We start from the raw sequence: 25,916 nt of genomic DNA on the forward strand, positions 1-25,916 counted from the left end.
TGCTCTTTTGGGCAATCCTATTTCCTAACAAACGCAGTGCAGTGCATTTTCACAGCATCTTTCATCTCTTTCAGAATTCAAACGCACATCAATAGAGCTAAATCTCCACACGCTCCACTTCAAATTAGTGCTAGAAAAACCTTCACATAAGACTTGAGTCTTCCCTGATTTGCTCAGAAATAACTCAACTAAGGAATGTGACAGTCTCCTTCTATGATACCCCAAGCTGAATATTAGGAACTCCATACATTTTTAGCATTCACAAACTGGCCATAAAAATGAAATAGACTACATCAGCACTAAAGTTGCTAGAACAGCATCTATCACTTACCAGACAGATATGTTTTGGCCAGTCTCAAACAACACTTTGGAGTTGTTTATTAAGCCAAGAATTTACCCAATTAACTGGATTGAAAAAGAGCATTTATTGAAGGAAAGTTAGAATTCAATGAAATTGGTTAAAAACACTCCCTTCTAGAATTTCTTGACCCAAATTCATTGAGCTCTCTCTCTGGTGCTGTACCTTTTTGTGTCTCTTCATTGGCTTTCCAGCTCCTGTCCCTTGGTCTGTCCTCTAAAATCTCTTCCCTTGGAAACGGTTTGTTTTTATCATTTCATGGTGATCCTTCTCAAATGAACCACCTTCCAGGAATTTCAAAGACATTTTTCAGCCCAGCATCTCCTGCTCTTGAGTAAACTAGTTTCTTCTTCCAGACCACTGCTTCCTCTATTCACATTATCAGTGCAGTGGTCTCATCCACAGGTAACTGCCCAATAGACCTCCCAGATTCTAGTTTTGCCCTTGACTCTCCTGCATCCTACTCCATCCTATTTCTGATCCTCAGAGTCATTTCCATCAATGTTTTCATTTCTGCTTTATTTGAACAGGAGCCTACAGAGGCATCCTTTGGCCCACTTCTGGCCTTAAAGGGGAGATGGAAGCTCAGGGTCATTGTTGCTAACTACTTAGAGGAGCAGCACTCCCATATGCCAGCCTAACCAAACTTCTTTCAGGTCATGGAAAGTACCAGACTCTTTCATAACTCCAAGGCTTCCACACAAGCTATCATCTGCTTAGGAAACTCTTCCTCTATTCCTGTCACCTGGCTAATCCCAACCTTTCTTCCAGCTCTGTCTTGCCATCACTTCACTCTTTTTGGCAGACACTCGACCTCTCATGTCCCCATTGTATTTCTAGCCCATAGTATATTGCCTGGTATTTGGTAGGTGCTCAGAAGATATTTCTGAAAGAGAGAAAGAAAGGAAGGAAGGAAGGAAGGAAGGAAGGAAGGAAGGAAGGAAGGAAGGAAGGAAGGAAGGAAGGAAGGAAGAAAGAGGAGGGGAGAGGACGGGAAGGGAGGGGAGGGGAGGGGAGAGGAGGGGAAGGGAGGGGAGGGGAGGGGAGGGGAGGGAAGGGAAGGGAAGGGAAGGGAAGGGAAGGGAAGGGAAGGGAAGGGAAGGGAAGGGAAGGGAAGGGAGGACATTTTTTGTTATCTAGCTTCATGTTCTTTCCAATATACTCTTCTGCCTTGGAAAAATAACGTATTTAAATAAAAGTTTATCAATGGTCACATAGAGAATAGCTTTGTCAGCATGACTGCAGAGTAACCAAACTTGCAGGGGTTTTCTCTCATTCAGGAGGGTCCTTAAACTGTGACCTGACTGCTGAAGAAGTGGCTGAGCCGACCTCATATACTTCAGGTCAACACCATGCTTTTGCCACTCACGCTGGGGGCCCTACCAGCCCTGATCCAGATCAATATTCTCCTGTGAGTGTCTCAGCCACAAGGAGGCAGGGTCCCTTCCATGCTGTCCTTCCTGATCATCCAGAACACAAGGATGAAAGAGTTATGTCCCCCTTCACACACAGCCTTGAACTGTAGTTCCTAGCATTTACTCAGCTCATGGCCCAGTGCCAGACATAGGCTATACTGAGGGAAATGTGATCAATAAATGGTGGGCTCTTTTAATTCAATGCCTAGTTCTCTCCCTGTGTTGGCTCTTTCCTCACTAATATAAAATGCTTCTGATTCACCTATACTTTACAGTGACCATAAACATTCACCCAACTCCATGTCTCTGTCCTATCATTGTCCCAACTCTTTGACTTAAGTCATGACTCTTGACAAGGTAGTCTCTACTTGCTCACTCCAGTCTCTCTCCTATTCATTCCTCAGACCACTGATCAAGGCCTGGGCCCCCTCCCACCAACGCTACCAGCAAACTCTAATAATAAAAAACAAAAGACACTTTCTAGCTCTTACATCCTGCCTGAAGCACTTTCTACAACTCACTTCCCGTCTTGAAATTCTGGCCCACCTTAATCTTTATGACTTCCCTCATAGATGTTTGCCTCCACCCTTTTGCCAACACCTATTCTATATTCTTCACTGGTATGCTTGTTTGTTTGGCCAAACTTTCCTGAATCATTATAATATTACTAGAAGCCTGGTGCATGAAAATTCATGGACTTGGGGCTCCCTCAGCCCAGCCTGCACCCTCTCGCAGTCTGGGAGCCCTCAGGGGATGTCCAACTGATGGCTTAGGCCCACTCCCGGTGATGGCCTAAGCCGCAGTCTGGCCTCCCTCTGGGGGAGGTGACTGGGTGGGTGGGCCGGCTGATAAGGGGATGGTGCTGACCAGCCCTGCCCCCTCGATCACCCCTCCCTTGCTGCTGGTCATCACTGCCCCCTGCCAACCAGTCATTCCACTGTTCAGTTGATTTGCATATTATGTTTTTATTATATAGGATAGAATAGTAAAGAAAAAAATCTATTTAACTTTTACTACAAGCCAGTTCTGTTACACATACTTAAATATATTAATACATTTTATGGTTCACAGTCACACTATGACTGAAATATGTGCCATCTTCAAATTATGGATGAGGAAATTGAAAAACATAGAGAAAAGGTAACTTGCAATAGTGACCAGTATAACTAAAATTTAAACCCAGATAGCAGAATCCATGCCCTTAACTACTTTCCGGTACTGATCCCTTAAATCAGGGGTGGGGAACCTTTTTTCTGCCAAGGGCCATTTAGATATTTATAATATCATTCATAGGCCATACAAAATCACCAACTTAAAAATTAGCCTTCTATATTTACTTAACAAACCCTTAATGCCTTGGCAGGGCCAGACCAAATGATTTCATGGGCCTTACTCAGCCCCAGGGCTGGGCATTCCCCACTCCTGCCTTAAATGATGTTGGTCAAGACTCCCTCTGAATCCACAGACATCACCTTAGTGATACCATCCCCTTCTCTGTTCCAATACATGTATACCCAGACAACCTCTAAATCTATTTTTCTACTCCACTGCTTACTCCAACTCAAGATTCACATATCTGACTGCCTTCTAAACACCTCCAAACCAAACTCATCGTATTTGTCCTTCCTCTCAATCCTTTATTCACAGCTTTTTTCAATCACAGAAGACACCACCATGCACCCACTCATCTAACCCAGAGATAATGATTTAACCCGTTTCCCCTCCCATTTCTTTGGCTCCCACACCCGAACAATCAGCAAGTTCATGAATACAGCTTCTTCCTCTCCAACATAGTTCAGATCCTGATTTCTTATCACAAATTAGGCCTCTTCACACAGCTGCCAGTGTGATTTCTCAAAACACCAGCTCTTCTCCTCATGGCTCCACTACCAATACCTCCAATGACTCCTCATTTCTTCAGGATGACATTTCCTCATGATGCCTCCTGATAGGCCAGGGCTATTTATCAAGCTTTGTTCCACATTATACTCCACTCTCCATAACCCTAAACACAGCAATCTTGTTCTCTAGCCCCCCAAACCTTTATACATGTGTCCCCTCTTCCTAAAACATATTTTATCACCGTCTGTCCCTTTGCCACTTGCCTTTCTTCTTTGGTTCACCCTCACTATACAGCAGCATCTATGTCCAAAGAGTTATTCACCCACCCATATGCTCCTATAGACCCCCTAAACTCACTTCTCCCTGAACCCACCATACTACATTGTAATTACCTTTTTTATTCTTTTTCATCATTAGACTGGACTTCTCTGAGTATAGAAAGTACATCCTACAACTCTTTGCATTAAATAAACATCTAATACAGGTCACACACAAAATATGTGCTCAATAAATCTTTATCAATTGAACTAGCTATGAAAGCACAGCTCTTGGAAATTGGTTCTGCCCCTCCTCCTAAATTAAGTAGGCTGATGTGTTTCAAGTCAAAGAAACTTATGGCTTTAAGTCACATTAGTTCCAGCCAGGGAATATATAGTTTTCCATTCAAAACCTCCTGAAATTATTACTCTCATTATTGATCCTTTCTTATTAACAAAATGTTACTTTAAAATGTTTCATCTAAGTAGAGGAGAATAATGAGAGCTCTTTGGCATGAAGACAAGTAAAATACATGAGTGCCTCATTGATACAGCATCATTAAGAAATGGACTGAATCACATGAAATAATTACCTGGATAAATACGTATTGCTCCTGAAGACATCAAATGTTTTATTTATCCTTTCTGGGAGAAAATCTTCTCAAATATAGTACACACTTCTCTACTTTTATAATCAACTTATATTATGCTCACAGCACAGTAATTGAAGGTGATTTTAAAAAGTAAACCATGCTCCCATTTTTTAAAAGACAAACATACATTTATATTGTATAGCATTTCCAAAATGTAAACAGTAGATATCTCTGGTGAAAGATCATAAAAGGTTCTTATTTTGTTATTGTATTTCATCTCTATATTCTAATAGTTCTACAATAAAATGTATAAACTATATAATAAAAATATAAATTTGTATAAATTAGGACATTGAATCTAACATTTTCTTGACAAAATAAATCTATCATCATCAAATTCCATATTTACTTATTCATACACTTAGAAGCTAATAAAGTGAACAAGACACCTTTCCCTAACCAATCTAGAATATAACGCTTTCAGGAGTCTTGGGATTACATTTTAGTTTTGTTAAGCCCCATCACTATTAGTACATAAATATCTTTTCTTCTGCTATCAATTCCTGCTTCTAGGTGTTCCCTTGTCCTGTTTGCAAGTACACTGTTTGTAAATATGCTAAATAAAGTCATTTGAAAAATAGAGTGATCTTGATGTGTAAAGTCCAGTATTGTTTGAGCACACACTTTCTGTTTGAATTTTTAAAAAATCTTTCTTGTGAAAGTATTACATAGGTCCTCCTTTTCCCCCATAAACTTCCAGCCCAATCTGTCCTCCACCCACACAGGCCCTCGCCACCCCATTGTCTGTGTCTATGAGTTATGCATATATGCATATAAATTCATCTCTTCCCCCCCACTCACCCTCCCCCGCCTTCCCTCTGAGGTTCAACAGTCTGTTCATGCTTCTATGACTCTTGGTCTATTTTTGATCTTTATTTACTGTAATATTTAAGAGCATTTTTAAGCTTTGGAATGTGTAGATAAGCTTAAAGATCCAGAGCAATTAGCTACATGATCCTGGACAAGCTACTCAACTTTCTGAGCCTCAGTTTTCTCATCTGTAAGTAGGAACAGCAATAACAATTGCATAGGGTTGTTATTAATACTAAATGAGATAATGAAGTAAAGCAGCTATTTTAACAGGTGTGCCACAATAATTTTTAAAACATGCAATACCTGACTATTTAGCCAGGGCACTGACCTCTTTTCCCTTAGATTGTCAAATAAAAAAGTGACAACAGTCAAGACAACAATGGCCATCCAGTAGAATGAATCAAAAGTGTACCTATTTTTTTATTTTTTTATATATTTTATTAATTTTTTACAGAGAGGAAGGGAGAGGGAGGGCTAGAGAGCTAGAAACATCGATGAGAGAGAAACATCGATCAGCTGCCTCCTGCACACTCCCCACTGGGGATGGGCCTGCAACCAAGGTACATGCCTTTGACCGGAATCGAACCTGGGACCCTTGAATCCGCAGGCCGACGCTCTATCCACTGAGCCAAACCGGTTAGGGCAAAAGTGTACCTATTTTTGTAAGAATAGCAAAACATATATTTTTGGTGTGCTGCAAGATTTTAGTAATTAATATGTGCCAGGAGATGAAAAAGGTTGAAAATCATGGAAGTAAAGTACTTCAGCAGAGAGTTTTAAATAATTGCAAGTACCCAATAAGTGTTAGCTGTTGTTATTTATGTTATTATTATGGTTTACTTCTTGATTCTCAATTATTTGCAAGTTGTAAAGGCTGTCAGATAGCTGAGTTCTAGGTAACCAAATTTTTCTATATGTAAGCAACTGTTTACAGAAGTAAGAGTCATCATAAAAGCTATGTCAGGTTAATCACACCCTTAAGAGTAGAAAAAAAGGTGATAAGCTTGTGGAAGTATTTAGCAAATTACAGCACATCTAACATCCAATAAATTAAACACAACACTATATAACTCAGAATCACTAATGATAAGTCCAAAGAAACCATGTCTATGGCCTACTTATTCCTGAATGTACTTCTTTCAGTTCACCTGGAGCCAGGTTACAAGTCTGGAGTTCATGTGGTATAGTTAGCACTTCCCACCCTGCTCTGGGGTGCTATACCAACCCTTAAACAGAGGAAATTGTCCTTATCTTTTGTTGATATCACTGGAATAATAATGGCAACACAGATAGAGAGTACATTATGACACATTTTACTGAAAACAAATGAACTGTAAAGAACCTTATCAGAAATAAGGTTTGGGGACACTGGTGGCCTCAAGAATGGTCTTACAAAAGTCATCGGCAAGCATTCTGGTCAGTAACATATTACAGGTCCAAAAACTGTTTCACAAACAAATAGAATTTTTAGAACTGTTTTTTTAAGAAAAAGTAATAGATGTTTATTATAGAAAGGTTGGCAAAAACTGAGGACTATAGATGGGAGAATAAAAATTATCCATAACTCACCACCAAGAGACAAAAACTATTAAAACATTATGATGCATTTCCCTCCTTTTGTGCTTATTGCTTTTATATTTATGCATTTATATATAAAGTCATGCTGTTATAGGCATTTGTATCCTGCTTATTTCTTTACTTATTATAATATAAGCATTATATACAGCATTAAAATTCTTTGTAAACATCATTTTTAATAGCTGCATAAATGTTCCATTGTAAGAATGTACCATAATTTACCTAACTGCTTACTCATTGTTGGATATTTAGACTGTTTCCAATTTTTTTTTTTTTCTAACACGCAGAAATGTTAAAGATGGTTTTCAAGAGAAAACAAGTTTTATTTCTTAGGCAAATGAAATACACAATGAAACAGACAGTGATAATATGTTAGTGTAATAGATTCACTGCTAGCCTCAGGTTCAATCAGAATAGGCATTTATCTTTCCTTCAAGCAATAATTCATTTTAATTCAGACTTGCCTCTCCTAGCTGCTTCCTCGCAAATATGTTTTCCGTCTCACACAATTGCAAAGACTCAGCCACAAAGCTCACTTTTTTGACAGGTGGCATTTAATTTGTCTGTAGGTCAAAAGCCCTACTATCTCTAGTTGCCACGCTGAACAGAGGCAGAAAGCCTCCCTTGCAATTCTGCCCATGTGTAGCCCTCCCCCTTGTGAGAATATTTACCTCTTCTCCAAGTCCAATTCCTGCCCGGACTGTCAGATGCAAAAGTACCTTCTGTGGGCTCCCAGGTTCCTTTAGAATTAACTTTTCTTCCCCGGTCCTTAGGCTCTCTTAAAGTGTCTATTTCCATGGGGACCAGACTCCCCACCAAGGGACTCCACCCCATCTGAATAGGACTCCCATTTCCTGCAGAATAGACCTCTTTCCTGCTACATGCCAGAAACATAAAGGCCCCACCCATGCCATAGATGAAGAGCTTAAATTCTGAGATAATTACAGTAGTCACAGCAAGAAGCAAAGCCTTGGGGAGGCCATTAATAATGCAACATGTGGTCATGTAGATTCCACATACAAGAGAGAATAAGATAAGCATATTTAGTATGAAATGCAATAAATACAGCAAAGAGAGTTAGGCATTTCAGTTGACTCTCCTTGGAAACAAATCACTTACCAGAGTTGCAACAGCTCTAGGTCCATAACAAATGCAATCTGAAAAATATAACAGCTTGTGGGATCAAAATAAGGGCTTCCCCAAACAAAATAAAACTTGTAAAAAAAAATCACATAGGCGAGTTCGTGAGGCAGAGGAGAGCAAATGTACTTCAAAGTCTACTTCTATTTATATTTAATCTGGTACCAGGGGATCCAGCAGCCGATCCTAACCAGACCACCTTACTCTTCAAACCACGAGCACACTCTCTGGAATTAGACATCATAAAAAGTAACCATGAGTAGGACCATTATACGTTTTATCTTTAACTCACAAAAAATAAAATTGTAATGAATAAAATACCTAAATTGCAGAAATGGGCTTTTCCCCAGATCACTATTCCTACATAATGGTTTTTTAGCATTCAGGGCATAGTATTATTGCACAGTGTTTGTTGTTCAGGTGGAATAAATAACATAGAAAGCTCTTGCCATGTTGCCTAGCATGGTGACCCTGCTCAATGAATATCAACTGATTTTGTTTCTTCTGTACAGAAGCAGAACTCATTTTCATGCATTACCCTCAATGGATCATCTAATCTCTATTTTCTGATTAAGATGAAAACTTTTTAAAATGATAAAATCTGATTTTTTTTTAATTTTTTTTTTACTTTTGTCAAGGTATGTTATAAAATGTTGGGATTTCAAATTTTAATAATCCAGTAATATTATGGTAAAGCTCTTGTGCCATTTTTTTTGAAAACACAGAAAGCTGAACTGTTCTTGCTTTAAACTAACCATCATCCAGAATTTAAACAAACAAAAATAAAGTGGTACTTTTCCTTCAAGGCGATTCTTCATCTTATAAAAGAATTCTGCTTAAACTACCATTTGACAATTAGTATATTCTTCAACTATAATGTTTATAAATACAGGTTAGAAGAATCTAAATTCCCTGGGGCCAGACTGTTTGGAAATTCAAAATGTTTCAGATTTAAGAAAGGCAATATGGCACATATGTTCCCAGAAATGTCTAAAAAGTTACATACTAATCAAACACATTAATATTCTTTGGGAAAACTTAAGCTTTTTCATACTGAATAAAATAAATAAACTCTATAATTAGACTCCTGTCAGCTGGTGTAGGTTTTGCCATCAAATTAGTTTGTGACAAATAACAACAACAAAAGGTACCTGCAAGTGTTTAGAACTTTTCTAATTTCAGACTTATGGATAAAGGATTATGATACTATTTTTTTTCACTTGTACACACACTGTCAAGTAAACTAGTCTGCTGTGTAAATTTAAGAAGTTTAAATAATTTAAGAAATAAAAAAAGACAGCTTGTATGCTTATATCATGTATACAATACGCTACTGAAAATGAAAAATAACTTTAATGAAAATCACAAAACAAATAAGAGTTGGTAAAATGGCCCTCACTGGTTTGGCTCAGTGGATAGAGCATCAGCCTGCGGACTGAAGGGTCCCAGGTTCAATTCCAGTCAAGGGCATGTACCTTGGTTGCAGGCACATCCCCAGGAGGGGGTGTGCAAGAGGCAGCTGATGTTTCTCTATCATTGATGTTTCTAACTCTCTATCCCTCTCCCTTCCTCTCTGTAAAAAATCAATAAAATATATTTTTAAAAAAGAGTTGGTAAAATGAATGTATGTATCTCTTGAATGGTTTCAAGTCTCTTGTGCAGATTTGGTCTGTAAAAGCACCATCTTGGCATACAACACCTTAGCATCTACTTTGAACCACTATTTACCACCACTAACCCAAATCCTCTGGCTGTGAATTCAAAACCACATTTTTTGAAGGCAGAGTTCTTGAAAACTGAATATATGGCATGGACAAAGCCCATAGGAGGCACTTACAGAAACTCACAACCACACAAACATGGAACATAGGTTACCTCCTTCTTCAGGTTTACACATACACAGAAATTACATGCTAAAAAGGATAAGTGAACACGTTCCCAGTTATTACTGTTTCTGTAAAATCTGTGTCCTATTATAATGCCAGGATTAAGAATAGATCCCTAGCACCAAATAACAATTTATAGGAAGACTAGAGGCCTAGTGCATGGGATTTGTGCACTGGTGGTGGTGGGGGGGGGGTGACCTGCAGGGATCAGCCCACTATGGGAGTGCCCACAGCCACTCATCCTGGTCAGCCAAGCAGCATTTCCACTGTGGGAGGGCACTGACCACCAGGGGGCAGCTCCTGCATTGAGCGACTGCCCCCTGGTGGTCAGTGTGCATCCCAGTGACTGGTCCACCGGTTGTTCTGGTCGTTCCACTGTTCGGTCACTGGGCTTTTATTATATAGGATAGGATGATCTTGGGTCTTCCTGGTTTACAATCCACATTGATGGTAAAAGGCTTTTGATCGTTTTAATGTTAGTTTACCTCTCTTGAGCTATTTTCCCATAGAAAACCAAATCTCCTCCCTATAAGCAAATGAGAGTGTTTCATTATTATCCACCAGTTATTCAGAGATAAAAGATCCTTAACTACATCTTATCGGGGCAGGCTTAACATCAACTTGAACCAACCAGAAAATCAGTTGTCTTGGGCAGACTTTCCCCTACATTTAAGTACTCAACGTTAAATAATTGTATATAACAAGTCACATTAGGGATATATTTTAAGTCTGGTTAATCCTTCAAGCACTTGTATTTCCTGAATCATACCAAGGTTTGAACAGACAAATGAGGAACTAGAGACCAGAGAGGTTACATGTCACATAGCTCATTTGTAGCACAGCTAGAATAGGAATTCCCAATGCTCATAGATAACTCAAGTTTGAGGCACATTATTTTATCTAAGGGGGAAATACAGAGAGTGCAGAGTTATGGGGTTAAAGTTTGATTACCAGTGACCAGTTTTAATTCAACAATTATTGGACTCATACTTTAACCTCGATGAAATTAAAATCTAGCTATAGAATTAATGTGGATAACTAAATAAAAGTTGGTAGAAGATACTCAACAGGACTTTAGGAGACTCTAGAATTCAGATGAGGAAGCAGAGGCAGTTCTCTGGTGGGAATGAAATGGGCGATGCAACAACTTACCCGGGAGCATACTTAGCCACTATAAAGAATCCTTCAGTTGTTCAGTGAGCCAAAAATATATTTAGAACTTTTACAACCTTCAGTAGGTCATTAGAGTAGACCGTGAACTCCCTGGTCCCTTAAATTTTAATGACGGTGAGCCCTTTAACAGTGGCATAGAGAGCAACTTCTAGCAGTGAAACAATTAAAATGTTAATGGGGTTTCTACTGTAAATAGATTTATGAAAGGAGGAGAATGCTGACTGAGTTGTTTCCTGGCCCCGACTTGTTACTGTCAGTGAATTCAAGCAAAATGTGCCTTACAGAAGATGTAAGGCATTCCTTTCCATGGCCATTGCCTATGTGTTTCCTATTTCAAAATTCATTTCAGTATTGCATAGAACATGTTGAAAGCCCAATACAAATACAATTCTGTTATGACAGAATTAGCCAGTGTGCATTGCTGTGTCTTGAGTTTTTCCTTGTTTTATTTTACATGTGGTATGCTAGTACATTTAAAGGAAACCCATGTTCATTTTTGCTCATCCTGATACAGGGAGAGTTCAAAAGATAAGAAGTGGTTCTCAGCGTGAGTAAAGCATGAAGTGCATTGGAAAATAAATTTCTGATGTCAAGATACATTCCCATAGTATTCATGCTGAGGACAGTTTCTAATCTTTTGAAATTGGTAAGGTGAGATAGCCAAAATTTGTGTAAATTCCACAATAAATAAAGAAGCAATACAATTTGACTATTATTTTATTAGCATATACCTTTGTCTATAAACCAGACTCTTCATATTCAAAGTACTGCAAATGAATATTAGTGCTTTGGGCTCCAGAAAGAAAAAAACTATTCATAATTAGGTTGTCTTTCTCCTGGTCAGAATCCACTACACTAATTCATGAAAAGAGTTTTCCTAATAATTCAGAAAAACCAAACCTCAAGTCTCCTGGGATTATCTCTTTCCTCAAGAGCAAAACCCACTAAAGCTCCGAATTACTGTCAATTCTTAATCAACCATGTCAGTGAGGGGGAACATTAAACACCACTGAAGACTTTCCCCTGAAGAGTGACAGAAAACATTTCCTAGATCATGAGTTGACAAGCTACATAATTTACAGCCAAGGAGCTGATGTCACAGAGTCAGCAGGAAATGCTTTTACTGATTCCAAACATGTCTTCATCACTATCACATAGTTATCAAGCAGATTTCTTTAAAGAAACTGGATATCTCCAAATATCATGTCGTATACAAATGCCATTTGACTGCTTACAGACAGACATGCAATTAATCCTATAGGAGGGACATGGAAGTATTCATGAAACAGGTGACTTTTGTGTCTGGTCTCAGAGATTGGCCTGGAAGAGATGGATAAAGCAGGAAGTTCACTGAGAGCAAAGGCCCCTCAGCAGGTAAGTGTGGAATGCATTTGGGGACTCTGTGGTATCCTGGTAAGAGGAGAGCTGCAAGTACATGGAGACAATAATGGCAATAACATTAGTGTATATCGTCCCCAGAATATACTTTCCTGACAAAGCCTTGCCATGCTCTGCTCTCTTCCTGTAATGAATGCTCTTCTGCTCCCAATCCTCTCTCACCTTCAAATGCCACCACTTCCATGAAGCTTTCCATGATTCCTCTCATGAATTTGGTTTGTCATAGATTTTAAATTAGAGTAATACTTTGGTCTAATAGGGACTGAACTGTCCTACCGCAAAAAGCACAGTATTTGATTAAAAGTTCCTGGGGAATGGAGACTTTATCTGACCCATCTTTACAATCTCCACAGAACCAAGGAAAATGTCTTGATTATTGTGAGTTGATCTTAAGTTGTGCCCCATCTGTAATTAATTCTGCTGTATTAGTACAGCAGGCAGCCCTTTCTCCTGTCATTTCTGGCGATGGGAATAATGAGGCTGAAAATGATGGCAGATACATAGTAAATGTTTAGTCATGCAAGAATGCAGACCACCAGCACATGCAGCCTCTCTGTAGGAGTTTCCACTTCCTGTCAACATGACCAAAAGTGAGGGCTGCTGGAGTTGAGTTCTCAACTAGAACAAGGTTCTTCCATTGGGTTTGTTTAGAGAACTCAAAGTCAATTATTTTTACAGTAGTGATCTTGTCCACTTTCCACATTCCTCTTGCATAGTATAGTCCTGAGGCTTCCACAGCATCTGCCACTCCATCTTTCCTTCTTCTCATCTAGTTTCCTAATCTCCTTAAGTCCTTTTTCATCTGTCCTCCTCTCATATATTAAAATTTCCCAGGTCACCTTCTTAACACGTTAAGCGCCATGCCAGTCACCGGTGGCTGAAGCAGAAAGACAAAACAGGCTTGGCGCTTAACATGTTAAATAATCTTTCCTCCTCACTTTTTATATATATTTGTCTCCTGCCACTTCAACATCCAAATGTAGTTCTAGTACAGACCACTCTCCTGGCCTCAGACCCTTATGTGGAGTTTCTCCAGAAGGACTCCACCAAATCCCGCGGATGCCTTAGTGCCCAGTGGTCACTGCTGAGCTCACCTCTTCCCCCAAAGCTCCTCCTCCATTACCCAGGGGCCACCCTCAAATATTCTTTCTCTCACTGGCTTCCACACATTTACCAACTCCTCTTGATATCAAAACGTCAAATCTGTTCCTCCCTTTAATTTCAGCACTCTTCCTTTATTTATTACACTCATACCACTTCTCCCTCGCCTACTGAAAGAACCTTCTAATTGAGTTCCCTACTCTGGCTTCTTCCCTCTCCAGTCCATTCTTCATTCAAAACACAAATCTGATTCAGTCATTTCCATTTTCAGTCAGTCACTTCCTGTCTCCTCATTGGTCCCCTGCAAACTCCAAAGTTCTCAGCTTGATAGGCAGGACCCTTCCTGAGACAGTCCCTCTCAGCTGCCCTACTATGGCCCTTTCATCTTCTTCCTTCCAAACACACCATGAAGAAAATGCCTTAGAGAAAAAGATGGCAGCGGCAGAACAGCAGTGAGAAAGAGAGTGTGGGTGAGGGAGCAAAAGGGGAGTGTGTGGACATGTGTGGTGTATGTGTGTGTGTGTGTGAGAGAGAGAGAGAGAGAGAGAGAGAGAGAGAGAGAGAGAGAGAGAGAGAGAGAGTGAGTTAGGGACAGTTAGATCCTGCAGGACCTCAGGGGCTGGAGAACTTGACTCTCTTAGATGGGGAGCCCCCTGATACTGCTGCAAGCACTCCTGAGCGGATGGTGCTGGCATAGAAACCACAACATCTTGAAGGGCAGAGCTACTGTGACTAGGAGCCCAGCCTCACCACCACCCAGACTGGCCTCAGACACCACCTGGGACCCTACAGCCACTCCAGCCACAGACCTGCTACCACAGCTGCAGACCCATGGACACTGGGACTCCAGCCCCTGCCCCCCTGGCAGCAGGCTCCTGTGAGTCCTGGAGTGCGCAACCCTTCAGCAGACCTGCCACTCTTACATGCAATTACTCCAGAAAACCTTAATCTCAATTCCCACATCATGAAATATAAACACTAATATTAAACCTTCTAATGGGGTTGTTGTTAGGATTAAATTATTTAAAATATAAAAAGGACTTAAATTGTTCCTGGTATATAATAAGTTCTAGTTAAGGATAAAATTCTGATGTTTGAAATTATTCCATAGATAATCAAAGTTTTTAAGGAAATTATGTTAGTAGGTCTTGCTTTTATGAAAATTAAATCATATATATATACTGTATATATATATTCTGTATATATATGTGTATATATATATATATATATATATATATATATATATATATATCTGAGAGAACCTGAAAGAGAAGACCAACCAGGAGATGACTGTAATAGTCTAGGAGTAAAAATAGCATGGCTGGCCTTGAGTGTTGGCAACAAGAAAGAGAACTAATTTAGGAGGCATTTCATTGCTGGTGATTTGGCAAGTGAAAGTAATATAAATCATAATGTATAGTCATCCAATTGTCATATACAAAGGGCTTTTCACAACCATCTTATTTAATGACAAAGTAAACTGAGAGAAAAGTAACAGCCATAAGATTTCAAAAAAGAAGAAAGGGAAAGATGAGCAAAGTACCTAAGAAGGAGAAAATGCAGAGAGACACAATGATAACGATAGATGGTCTATGGACATTTTGAGTCTGAAACTCCGAGATGATAAACCTATAATTGAAAATACAAGTCTGTAACTCTGAAGAGGTTGGGCTTAGGTGTACAGATCTGGGTCTCATTAGAATAGACCATGTGATGAAAGAAAAGACAGAAAAACCAGGTGAAGTGTAAAGGATGGGAAGAGGAATAGGGTCCACTAGAGAAGGAGAACTACGGATGATGCTGAGTGTACAAAGAAAAAGCATAGTGAAGAAGTGGAAAAGTAGGAAATAAGAATGGGCAGTGATATCTCATGCTACAGGAAAATGGGAGTAGGGTAGGTTAGGTTCTGGAAAAAAAGCAGCCTCTGAGAAGGGATTGTAGCAGAGGTGGTATACTGCAGAGGATTAAATGATCAATGATAAGAAAAGAAACCACATCGATGAGTTAGGTCAAGCCAGATTCAAATATAGACACAGACATACTAAAACATGGAACAGAGAGAGATGTAAAAAGAGAGACGTGGATATACTGGGGATCTATACTAATAAAAGAGTAATATGCTAATTAGACCGGACATCTTCCAGACATCCTTCTGGACAAAGCCACAGTGGTGGGGGCTGAGGCAGAGGTGGTTAGGGATGATCAGGCCAGCAGGGGAGAATAGTTAGGGGGTGATCAAGCCAGCAGGCAGAGGTGGTTAGGGATGATCAGGCCAGCAGGCAGGTGAGCGGTTAGGAGCCAGTGGTCCCAGGCTGTGAGAGGGATGTCCCAGATTGGAGAGGGTACAGGCCAGGCTGAGGAACCCCTACCCCATGCATGAATTTTGTGCACCAGGCCTCTAGTAAAAGAAATAAAACAGTATAAAGGAAGAATTGGCAATAAAATTTTTTAAAAAGACTGATAGAGAAAAATTTTAAAGATGGAATCTAGAACATACAAGGAAGGGATTACCTTAAAAAATAGTGGCAAACTTACTCCTATGAGATACAGAAGGAAGAAGTAAAGACACAGAAAAAATACTGAAGCCAAGGACATGAAGCCTGAAAAAGTTCATATAATACAATGTCAAGTTCATCAATAAAGTATGGATTAATGTTGACTGCAAAGGTGAGGATTGGGGCAATAGGAGAAAGTCAACTATTGCTGAATCTAGGTAAAAAGACTCAGACTGAGAGAAAGACCAGGAAGGCTGGCAATTTCAGTTTCTAGGAAGAAGAAGTCAAGGGCAGAGGGACACCACAGATAACAGTGATTAGGAAGAGGGCTCTGGAGTTAGATCAGTGGTTCCCAACGTGGGGCACACGCCCCACGGGGAGGCAATTTGATTTTTAAGGGGGGCAATTTGAGAATTAATTATTAACAGTTAATTTTTTTGCATTTCTTATGGTTTTATGGGCCTCATATATAGTATATAAATATATTTTATGACATATTTATGCATTTCAGTTCTCTAGTATTGTTTTGAAACTTTATTTGCTATTTTTTCATATCACTTCATATTATTATTTTTTAAAAAAAAAAAAAAACAATTTTCTTAGTGATTTCTTCCTCAGTACTTCAACTGTCCTTTTGTGTGTTTTTTGGGTTTGTTTGTTTTTTCTCTCTTCATGGATGCCATGTCCTTTGGAAGTTTGTTTAGACCAGGTTCATAGCCTTTTAGGCTTCCTCCACATGAATAGGAGTTCACTTTCTTACTAATAAGAATTATATGTCACGGGGGGGGGGGGGGGGGGCATCAGTATTTTTGAGATGCTTAAGTGGGGCATGGCTTAAAAAAGGTTAGGAACCACTGAGTTGGATAAAATGGGTCCCAAGCCCACCCCACCAAGCCCACTATGAAGCTTCTTCAAGGCAAGTTACTTAGCCTCTCTCTCTCTCAGTGTCTTCTTCTGAAAACTAGAGACTATAGTATCGTCTACCTCATGAGATCATTGTTACGATTAAAGATATTATTAAACACAAACTGCCGCAAATAATGCCTTGCCCATAGAGAATGTACACAGCCTTCTCTAATTCACTGTAAGCTCATTTAATGTGGCTGATCTCACAGGAAAGAAAAATATTTTTGAACTAATTTACACTCTGAGTAAGTGACAGGTCACAGGCCATACTTAAATTATTTGTAATTTTAAAGTTGATATTAGCCAGACATCTCTAACTGGCTTAATTGCAGGCTTTATGATAATAAAATTTTTAAAAAATTTAAATCCCAACATGGTGTGTGAAGCAAGAAACAACTTTCTCAATTCCTTTTTATGATTCTGATTTATTATAGCCTCTTGCCTTTCTCTACTTCTCAATTTATCAATTCTTCAAAAACAAAATGCCCACCATCCTGACCATACATTTTTGTATCAGCTAGAGAAGGTTAAGGATAAAAAGTTTCCTTAGAGCTATCTTATCAGGCATAGTATTTTGGACTTACATGCCAAACTGCCTGTATTGGATACTAGCACTAGGGAATGGATGTGACATGTCCTAATCAGCGTAGGAGACTGCTGAGTCACAAAGTGGCCACATCTTTTTAAAATTTCCCCCAGCGGTCAGAGAAACCCAAGTGTCTCAAGTCCCAGAAACTGAAGCTACTGCCTCTGTGTTTATGCACTTCTGCCTGTGCAACACTTCCATGCTGACTACTTCCCATCATGTTGCACGCAATAACTATGCAAGTGTTTGCAAGAGAGCATTATAAAGGATACGTTTTTAATGGACTGTGTTACAGCCAGTCATTTTCCTTTTCCATTTTCAAAGATCTGGAGGAGAGTTTATTTTCTTCTATTTAATCCTTTAGAAAACATTTGCAGAGTACCATTAACATAAGTAAACTCTTTCAATATCCCTTTATCAAAATGTCATTACCAGTTACAACACTCCGATGCATAATGCAATTGCCAAGATTATCTTTCCCCAGTCCACAATTCTCAGTTTAAGCCTAGCTCATCCTTTTTATACTTAAACACCTATAGCTATGAGAGAGCTGAGTAATTTCTCAGGAAGAGTCTCCATGAGGAAGAGAGAAAGCAGATAATCCTTAAGAGGAGCCATCTTCCCACTGCAGGACAACTGGCATCCCAACCCCTTCCATACCCAGCACCAAATGCCAAGAGAATCCTGTAGTTTTTACAACATTAAAAAAAAATCCATAGATTTCTTAATACTTACTATGTAGCAGGTACCAGCCCTCGAAAACCTCTGTCAGTGATTTTAAAAATCCTGGATGCTCTGAAATGGACCATATTTGTTAAGAACTCCAGCACTGAAATTCAAACTACCTGGACCAAGTCTTGTGACCTCCTGGAGTGTGAACTTAACCTTACTATGTCTCTTTAGTCATCATAAATGGAGATGATAATAGTGTCCACCTCTACCTCATAGGGCTTTTTACAAGATAAAATTAAATAATAAAAGGGCTAGACATTTGCCTCGAATCTAAGTACGAATTCAAACGGATTAAGTATTAACTATGATTTCCAATGTCAACTGACATAGTAGGTCCTTAGGCACTTTTTGTGGAATACTGATTTTATGAGTCTGCCTAACCTTAGTTCTACAAGGTTTCCTCTATGTAATAAGACAAGGTCATCAGACAGATCAATTATCATTCGAGCTGGAGCATCCATTAATAAAAGTTCCTTTAAAAATGAGCTTGCCTGTGGAGGAATGTACCATAAATACAAATGCATTCCATTAAGGCTGACCTTGATCTAGCTACACAGTCATTTCTTCTTTTCACTTGTCACCCCAGCATCAAAGTCTGTTCAAGTATAAGATCGGCTACATAGAACTTTTACCTGTGTTAATGACTTATAAGTGCCAGTCTATACCGTAAGTTGATGCATTCCTATTCCTGGTCCTCACCTTATTAGAAGCCTGCTCTCCCTGATAATGGACCTCGGAGGTCCATAAAAATCTTAGGAAAAATTCTTTCTAATTTAATAGACAGGCGGTGTGTAGAAGCCAAGTGCTATACATGGTCGTATTCCACATGCCTGTAATAATTGCAAAGGCATCTGCAGAAACCCAACATGGTCCCTGCTGAGGAAGCTATTAATTCTAATGCCAGGGAGGACTAAATACAAATTTGATGGGATTTCTTCCCATCCAGATTTCAGAAAGCACTAAGAGTCATCAGAGTCATCTCCATAACTCCCGCAGAAAGAGCATCTCTATTAAACACCAAAGAATTTATATTGGTTTTAATATCCAATCTCATCTCACCTGATAAATAAATGAGCTGTCAGTAACAGTGTCCTTTAAAAAAAATGCAATGTCATCCTCCCAGCCTTTTCAACAGAAATATCAATATTGAAACCTGAGATAAAACAGTTAAGCAGTGCAAAAAGTGAGGTGATATTTCTGTTATTTTTCAGTGCCTCCCGAAGGAATTATTTAGTCCCCTGTGCAGGGATGAATCTGTGGCTAATAAGCCAACCCAGGGTCCACTTTAATAGCGACACTTGTAAAGGTAAGAGTGAGGCTAGCCAGCAAGCTTGTTAAAAAGCAGTTTCTAAGGAATGAAGGCTTATGCAAGCACAAGCTATCCAAAGTAAATGTGTTTTCTGAGATAAACTGGAGAGGAAATGTCTAAATCAACCTTCTCGTCAAAAATAAACAAGACACATCTTATCAATGCAAGAGAAATCACCTACCCAGGAATTCTTTGCATTTCTGCCAAACATGTATTTACAAACTATGTAGGCAAGAAGTTCTGTGATGCCACCAACACCTTGGCCGTGTCTCCACATCTAGAGTTAGTGCCATTTGCAGTAACCAGGAAGCAAATTGAAGGAGAAGGATGAAATATGAAAATTTAGTATTTTTCTTACAAGAAAAAATATAAAGTTCTGGGAAGATATAGATGGCTCTGTGTACTTATCTAAACCATTTTTCTGTTATAAAAATATTCACATTTCAGAAAATAAAAGATGAAGCAACGAAATAGCAAGGTAACAAAGATGTTAAATGTTCAACATACTCTGGTGTCTATTCATAACTGCTCAGAGGAGAAAGGAAAAGCAGAATTAGCTCTGGCTTCTCTCCGACAACTGAATGACGATCCCCCGGATACTACAGAATTCAATGCAAACTTCAGCCAGCCAAGGCGACCAGGCAATCTGTAAAGACTTAGACTTCCCCTGAGCTTCAGCCTATGCTTGCCACTGTGACCAAGAATTAGTATATCCTTGCCTTCACCTGTAATCTGGAAATGAACGCATGCCCCATCCTCAGAGAATACCTTTCTGCCATCTTCCCACTCTTGGTTTCTCTCCTAAGGAGGCTAGCATCTAAGTGGCCAGGCACTCATCCCTGACATATTCCTTCCCCCAGCTCCTCACTTCAGCAGATGAGCCAGGCTCACCTCTCATCAAACCTGTGGAATAATCCACTCCTTTGGACTCAAAGATACTTCTCAAAAAAAGAAAGAATGAATGAAACAAAGAAAGGAAGGAAGGGAGGGAGGGAGGGAGGGAGGAGGGAGGGAGGGAGGGAGGAGGGAGGGAAGGGAAGGAGGAGGAAGGAAGGAAGGAAGGAAGGAAGGAAAGGAGGAAGGAAGGAAGGGGAAGTGAAGGAATGAAAAAGGTAAGGGAAGAAAGAAAGAAATAAAGAGAGCAGACGAGAGAGAGAGAGAGCTTCTATAAGATCAGACCAGCGAAATACCCCAACCGCCCTCAAGCCCCGCACTACCACAGAAAACCCACGCCTACCGAAACCACGGAAGGCCCATCCCCTTCCTCCTGAATACTCCAGCCAGACTCCCCTCCCTCAAGACCTCAACCCCATCACCCCTCCAGCCTCCCTCCCCACTCCATCCCTCACCCCACACACAGAACCTTCCTCCAACTCATGGTCTGTAGAAAGAACATGTCAAGAAAACTCACTGCTCGACATGATCTCATTCAAAACCCTTTCAGAAAGTGGGACTTATTAGTCAATTACTCTTCCAAACAGCAAATTAACTGAAACACACACACACCCATACTCATAGGCACTCACACATTGCGCACACACCCACACTCCCAGATCTGGGGGGTTGGGGATGGGAATCATTCAGGCGCTGAGAAAGTATTAATCAGGTGGAAAGCACCCAGCCCCCAAGCCCGACTATGTAGGCACCGGGGACCGCGCTTCTGCGCGTTCTGCCCAGGGTCGCCTGCAGACCCCCACGGGGTGCCTTCTGCTGAGTTCAAGCCTCCACCCCTCCCAGGGGGAAAGGATCCCGCCCGACTGTCCGCAGGGTGTCCGGGGTGGAGCAGAGGCACCAAGGGGCCCCGCTCTCCCCAAAAGTCCCGGAGCACGCAGGATCCACTTACTTACATGTCTGGCCGGAGATGTATGGCGCTGCCTGGAGGCCAGCCGGCAGCCACCCAGGTGCACAAGCACCAGAGCCACAGCCTCGAGGTCATCTCCCGCGGGGCGGAGCTGCTCCAGCCGCCACCCGGCTGAGCGCTTAGAGCCACTCCGGCTCCGCAGTCCGGGCCCGCAGCAGAAGTTGGGCTCGCGGGGCAGAAGTTGGTGTGCGGGGCTTGGGAGACTGGCTGGCGAGGCGGGTCTCCTCGCGGAGGGCTCGGCAGCAGCTTGGCCCCTCTGGGCATCACAGGCTCCTGGGAGCGCGGGAGGAGTGGCCGGGGTGCTGCCGAGGCGCCGCGGCCACCAAGATGCGCGCCCCTGCTCTGCCGCGAGCGACTGGAACCCAGCGAACCCCGCGGCCCCGCAGCCCCTGCGGCCTCGGTGCCATGGAAACGCGTTAGCCGCCCTCTGGCCCCGGCTCCTCTGAGCGTTTAAAGAGACAGCCCCGCTGCCACCAGGGCTGGGCTGCACGCGCGGCTGGGCATCCCCCACCCGCTCCTCCCCACCAGCGCCTCCCGGGAGCGGGAGGGGGATGCTGGGAGCTGGAGATGCCGCTGAGACGCAAAATGAGGAGCTTAGCTCAATAGTCCCGCCTAACTCTGCTCCCCCTCTTCCTACCCACCCAGCGCACTCACCCAAACCTCGCCAAAGAGGCGCTGGAGCAATGGCTTTTCCCCTCCTACACCAACCTGCTCACAACCAAATCAGCTGTGCAGCAGCCACCTCGGAGACCGAAAGGAGGCTGACTTTTCATTCTGTCTGGTTCTGTGCGCCCCCAGTCCCGAGAGTCCATCAGAACACAGGCTAGCGGGGAGGCGGGGTGTTTGACGTGGGAACCAAAAGGCAGTTGATTGAGTCAAGTCTCCTGCCAAAAAAATAAAAATAAAAAATCCACAGTTGCAGGACACATCCCGGGCTCATTCAACAATCCTCCTTACTCAAAATGGGATAATCTCCCTTCATTTTATTTGGCCACCACCTCATCCCCTTCAGGCACCGGAGATTTCAGGAAGATCCAACCTTTCACAAACCCACTCCCTCCTTTCCTTCACACCAGCTTCTCTTCCCCCAATGTGCCCTGGAGCAGCCAGTTGGGAGCTCCCATGGCCTTTCCAGAAGGGACCAGAGTCTGCTCTGGATGGGAAGCTCTGGCTGCGGTGCTGGCCCAGCTGCCTGGGACGCGCAGCCAACACTAGCCTCATGGCCAGCAGCTCCCGTGGCCCAAGGCCATGCCTCTACCCAGAGCCAGCTGCTGTCTGGAAGGCGACAAACCGCTGGAGTCTGTCCGTGGAAATAAAAAATCTATGGTGCATCGTGCCTTCCAACAAGGACAGCCCAGGCTCTGAAGCCATAATCTTCCGTTTAGCCCTGCAGAAAATGGACAGATCTGCGGTGGGACAACTTTTTTGCTTTGATTCCTAAACTTACCAAAAGTGGCTCTCCAATGACTCATTCACAGTCAGATAGTACTTAAAGGGATACCACCTGACTTGCTCAGTCCTGGGAGCCCTGAAATAATCTTCCCCACATGGTCTTCCGGGCTCCCTTTTGCCCTTCACAGTTGAATTAACCATCTGGCTCTTAGTTTCATTCTTCTGAGCTTTTGTTCTCCCTTATTTTCTGTCTGCTTCCCTTGCAACTAAAGAAGCAATTGGGCACTTACAGGAGAGAATGAGGAGCAAAGAAAAAGATGGGGGTGAGATAGAACACTCCAGAATTCTTAAGCATCTTTGACTTTTCCCTCCTTGATTTGGGGATTTGGAATTCACGCCACACTGCAGCGTCTTCTCTTTTCTTAGGCATACCTATGTCTTCTACCTTTTTATTGAAGTGTAACTTTAAGGTGAAAATCATAAATATGCCACTAGATGATATCTGTATCTTTTGAGAAATGTCTTTAGGAAAGAATTTTAGAGCAGGTTACACAATAGTAATTATCATTTGAACCTCCTTATTTCATAAAAGAGGGATTCATTGTCCCTTATTTTCCTAAACCCCAGTTATTGATGAACCAGACCTCCAATTTCAGAGAGAATGGACCTAGGGGCAGTGCTGACACTGTCACAGAGATGCAGTCACTTGGCTAACTCTTAATTACTACTTCTGATGATGATGGGCCCAGCATGGGTCAAACGCATTGATCGTTTTAAAATTTATTTTTAACTCTTAGTTTTAACTTCTCCTAAACCTCTTTGCCACTTTTGTTATCAAGTATCCTATTCTCCTCCTCTTTCTCTTCTGCTAAGATGCTAATGACCAAAAAGGCGGGCAGGGCACTGTGGGGAAGGAAAGAAAGAAAGGGGAACTGGATAATTCACAATAATGGTGGCTCCTGAACTGAGGCGGGGCTGTTTTTTTCCCCTTCTGGGTATAAGCAAATGCAGGTGAAAAGATTAATCCTCTGTATTGATTCAACTTCTAGTTTATCTCTTGGATGAAACCTAAAGATTCCAGGTTATTTCAATACAGTTGAATCTTAATTGTTTAATGAAAATTTATAGCAGACCCAAAGATGACAGTATAGATTAACTGTACCCTGAAATTCACTGTGATTCGCTAAGCCTTTCTTTGCTTCTGGACTAGTTTTAACTCTGCAGGGCTCTATCTTCACCTAATCTCACTCCCTCCTGGAGTGTAAAAAGTTCCTAATCATTTCCTTTCTTTATAGTACAGAAAGCCTTGCATAAATTAGAGACCTCCTTCATTACAAGGCTAAATTTTGTGTAAGCTATAGCTGAAACTCAGAACTCTCTTAAGAGCTAAAGAATAATGAGAAAATGCAGGAATGTATGCAAATTATCCGACTGCATGATTGTTGAGTAAAGGACAGTTTAGGTACATGGGAAATGAACCAGTAAATTAAAAGCACAAATTAGAAACATTTCCTTTTGTGTATGTACATTGATTTTAAAGCGATGTTCATTCTAGATGAACATTTAAAGCATTTTGGATGTGACAGGGTAAATATGATAAGTGTGAACTTCATAAACTGAGGCTGATTTCAAATTATTCTAGCATAGATAATAACATGAACACAATGCCATGTAAGCAATTATCATTAAATGAAGCATACTTTTCTAGTGTAAGGATTTAAAATTTTGCCATGTACTGGGAAACCTTAATTTGAATTCAGTTCTCCTTTTGCTGTCTATTCATATAATTTTAAAATAATTGGAGCTTTGCTTTGATTGGTTGGTTATGCTATATCTCTAAAGCAGGGGCGCATTCTGAAGCCTGTTAGTTACAGTCTTACATATTAAAAGAGCAATGCAGTTTGGTCATTTGGGGATGCTATGAACACACAAAATGAAGCTAGATACAGACAAAACAATTCATTCAGCATGTATTGCCTAAAGTGAACAACATTTTAAAATGAACAGTTCAAGAGAATGAGCCTCATACACAAAGAACCAATTTTAAAAATTAAGAGAGAGGGAAGTTCTGTGTTGATGGCATCTCTTGCTCAAACATAAGTTTCATGGGGGAAAATTAAACATCATGAATTGAGTTTTATTTTTTTCTTTGGAATGATCTTTCACACTGCCAACCTGGACAGGCTCTTAAAAACGGATTTGATATGGCAGACAAATGTTCCCTCCGAGAGGAGTCCAAAGGATTTGGTGGGGCCTCCGGTGGGAATGCCACATGCCACCCCGCTCTCTCCAGACCTGCATCAAAGGAGCCATAAATCTAACCAGCTTCCCCCTTGTTAGGAGGAGGCTGGGTAAGCCAATTTCATGCTTTCTGTATGCAGGCTATAGAAAGGAATACTTACCTACAAAGAAATAGATCAACCAGATGTTCTCAAAATCTTCCTCAGCTGCGGCTTGAAGCTTTGCAGTCCCCACATACTTTATCTTCGTCTCTATCTTCCTCTAATTGAGAATTTGTTGATCCATGCAGTTCCACAGGCAGTCTGCAGAAACCTTCCTGCCAGAGCTTTTCAGCCCTGCTCGCCTTCTGTACACAAAAACTTCCAGTATCTGTGTGGGAACAGGCCACTTCATTCGGCAGGTGTTGTGGGTTGAAAGAGGAGGAGGTCAGAAAGCAATTCTTCAAAGGACAGCTTCTGTCACCTGAACGTGTAATAAATTGCCATTATAGAAATGTCTACAAGCACTAATGAGCCATGTACATTGAAATCTTGATGTCAGGCAAAACAGAATGAAATGCGCCCAGACCCCAACTGGAATTGTCACACCAAGATGTGAATCATCATTCTCACTTTGGTTTCAACCGCCATTAAGTTTTGCCCCTACAATCCAATAGCTCTCTCTGTGTTAAGAAAAATAATAAATTCAGTATAAAACTCCTAAGATATGTCTCATGATTTATACATCCATCTATACATTTGTCTATATAATATATATATATATATTTATACTTTTATCTGT

The 25,916-nt window shown here is 41.1% G+C and overlaps 1 protein-coding gene across 1 annotated transcript in view; it reads right to left on the bottom strand.

Moving 5' to 3' along the window:
- The window catches only part of LOC118677522 (EGF-like and EMI domain-containing protein 1), a 610,230-nt gene extending 588,217 nt beyond the window's left edge, over positions 1-22,013 (bottom strand). The window contains exon 1 of the mRNA XM_036352669.1: positions 21,490-22,013. Coding sequence (XP_036208562.1) covers positions 21,490-21,767 — 278 coding nt within the window. The 5' untranslated portion in view covers positions 21,768-22,013. The remainder of the gene's footprint in view (positions 1-21,489) is intronic.
- Between the last annotated feature and the right edge of the window lie 3,903 nt (positions 22,014-25,916).

The sequence above is a fragment of the Myotis myotis genome, unplaced genomic scaffold, assembly GCF_014108235.1.
Source record: "Myotis myotis isolate mMyoMyo1 unplaced genomic scaffold, mMyoMyo1.p scaffold_m19_p_2, whole genome shotgun sequence".
Taxonomy (NCBI): domain Eukaryota; kingdom Metazoa; phylum Chordata; class Mammalia; order Chiroptera; family Vespertilionidae; genus Myotis; species Myotis myotis.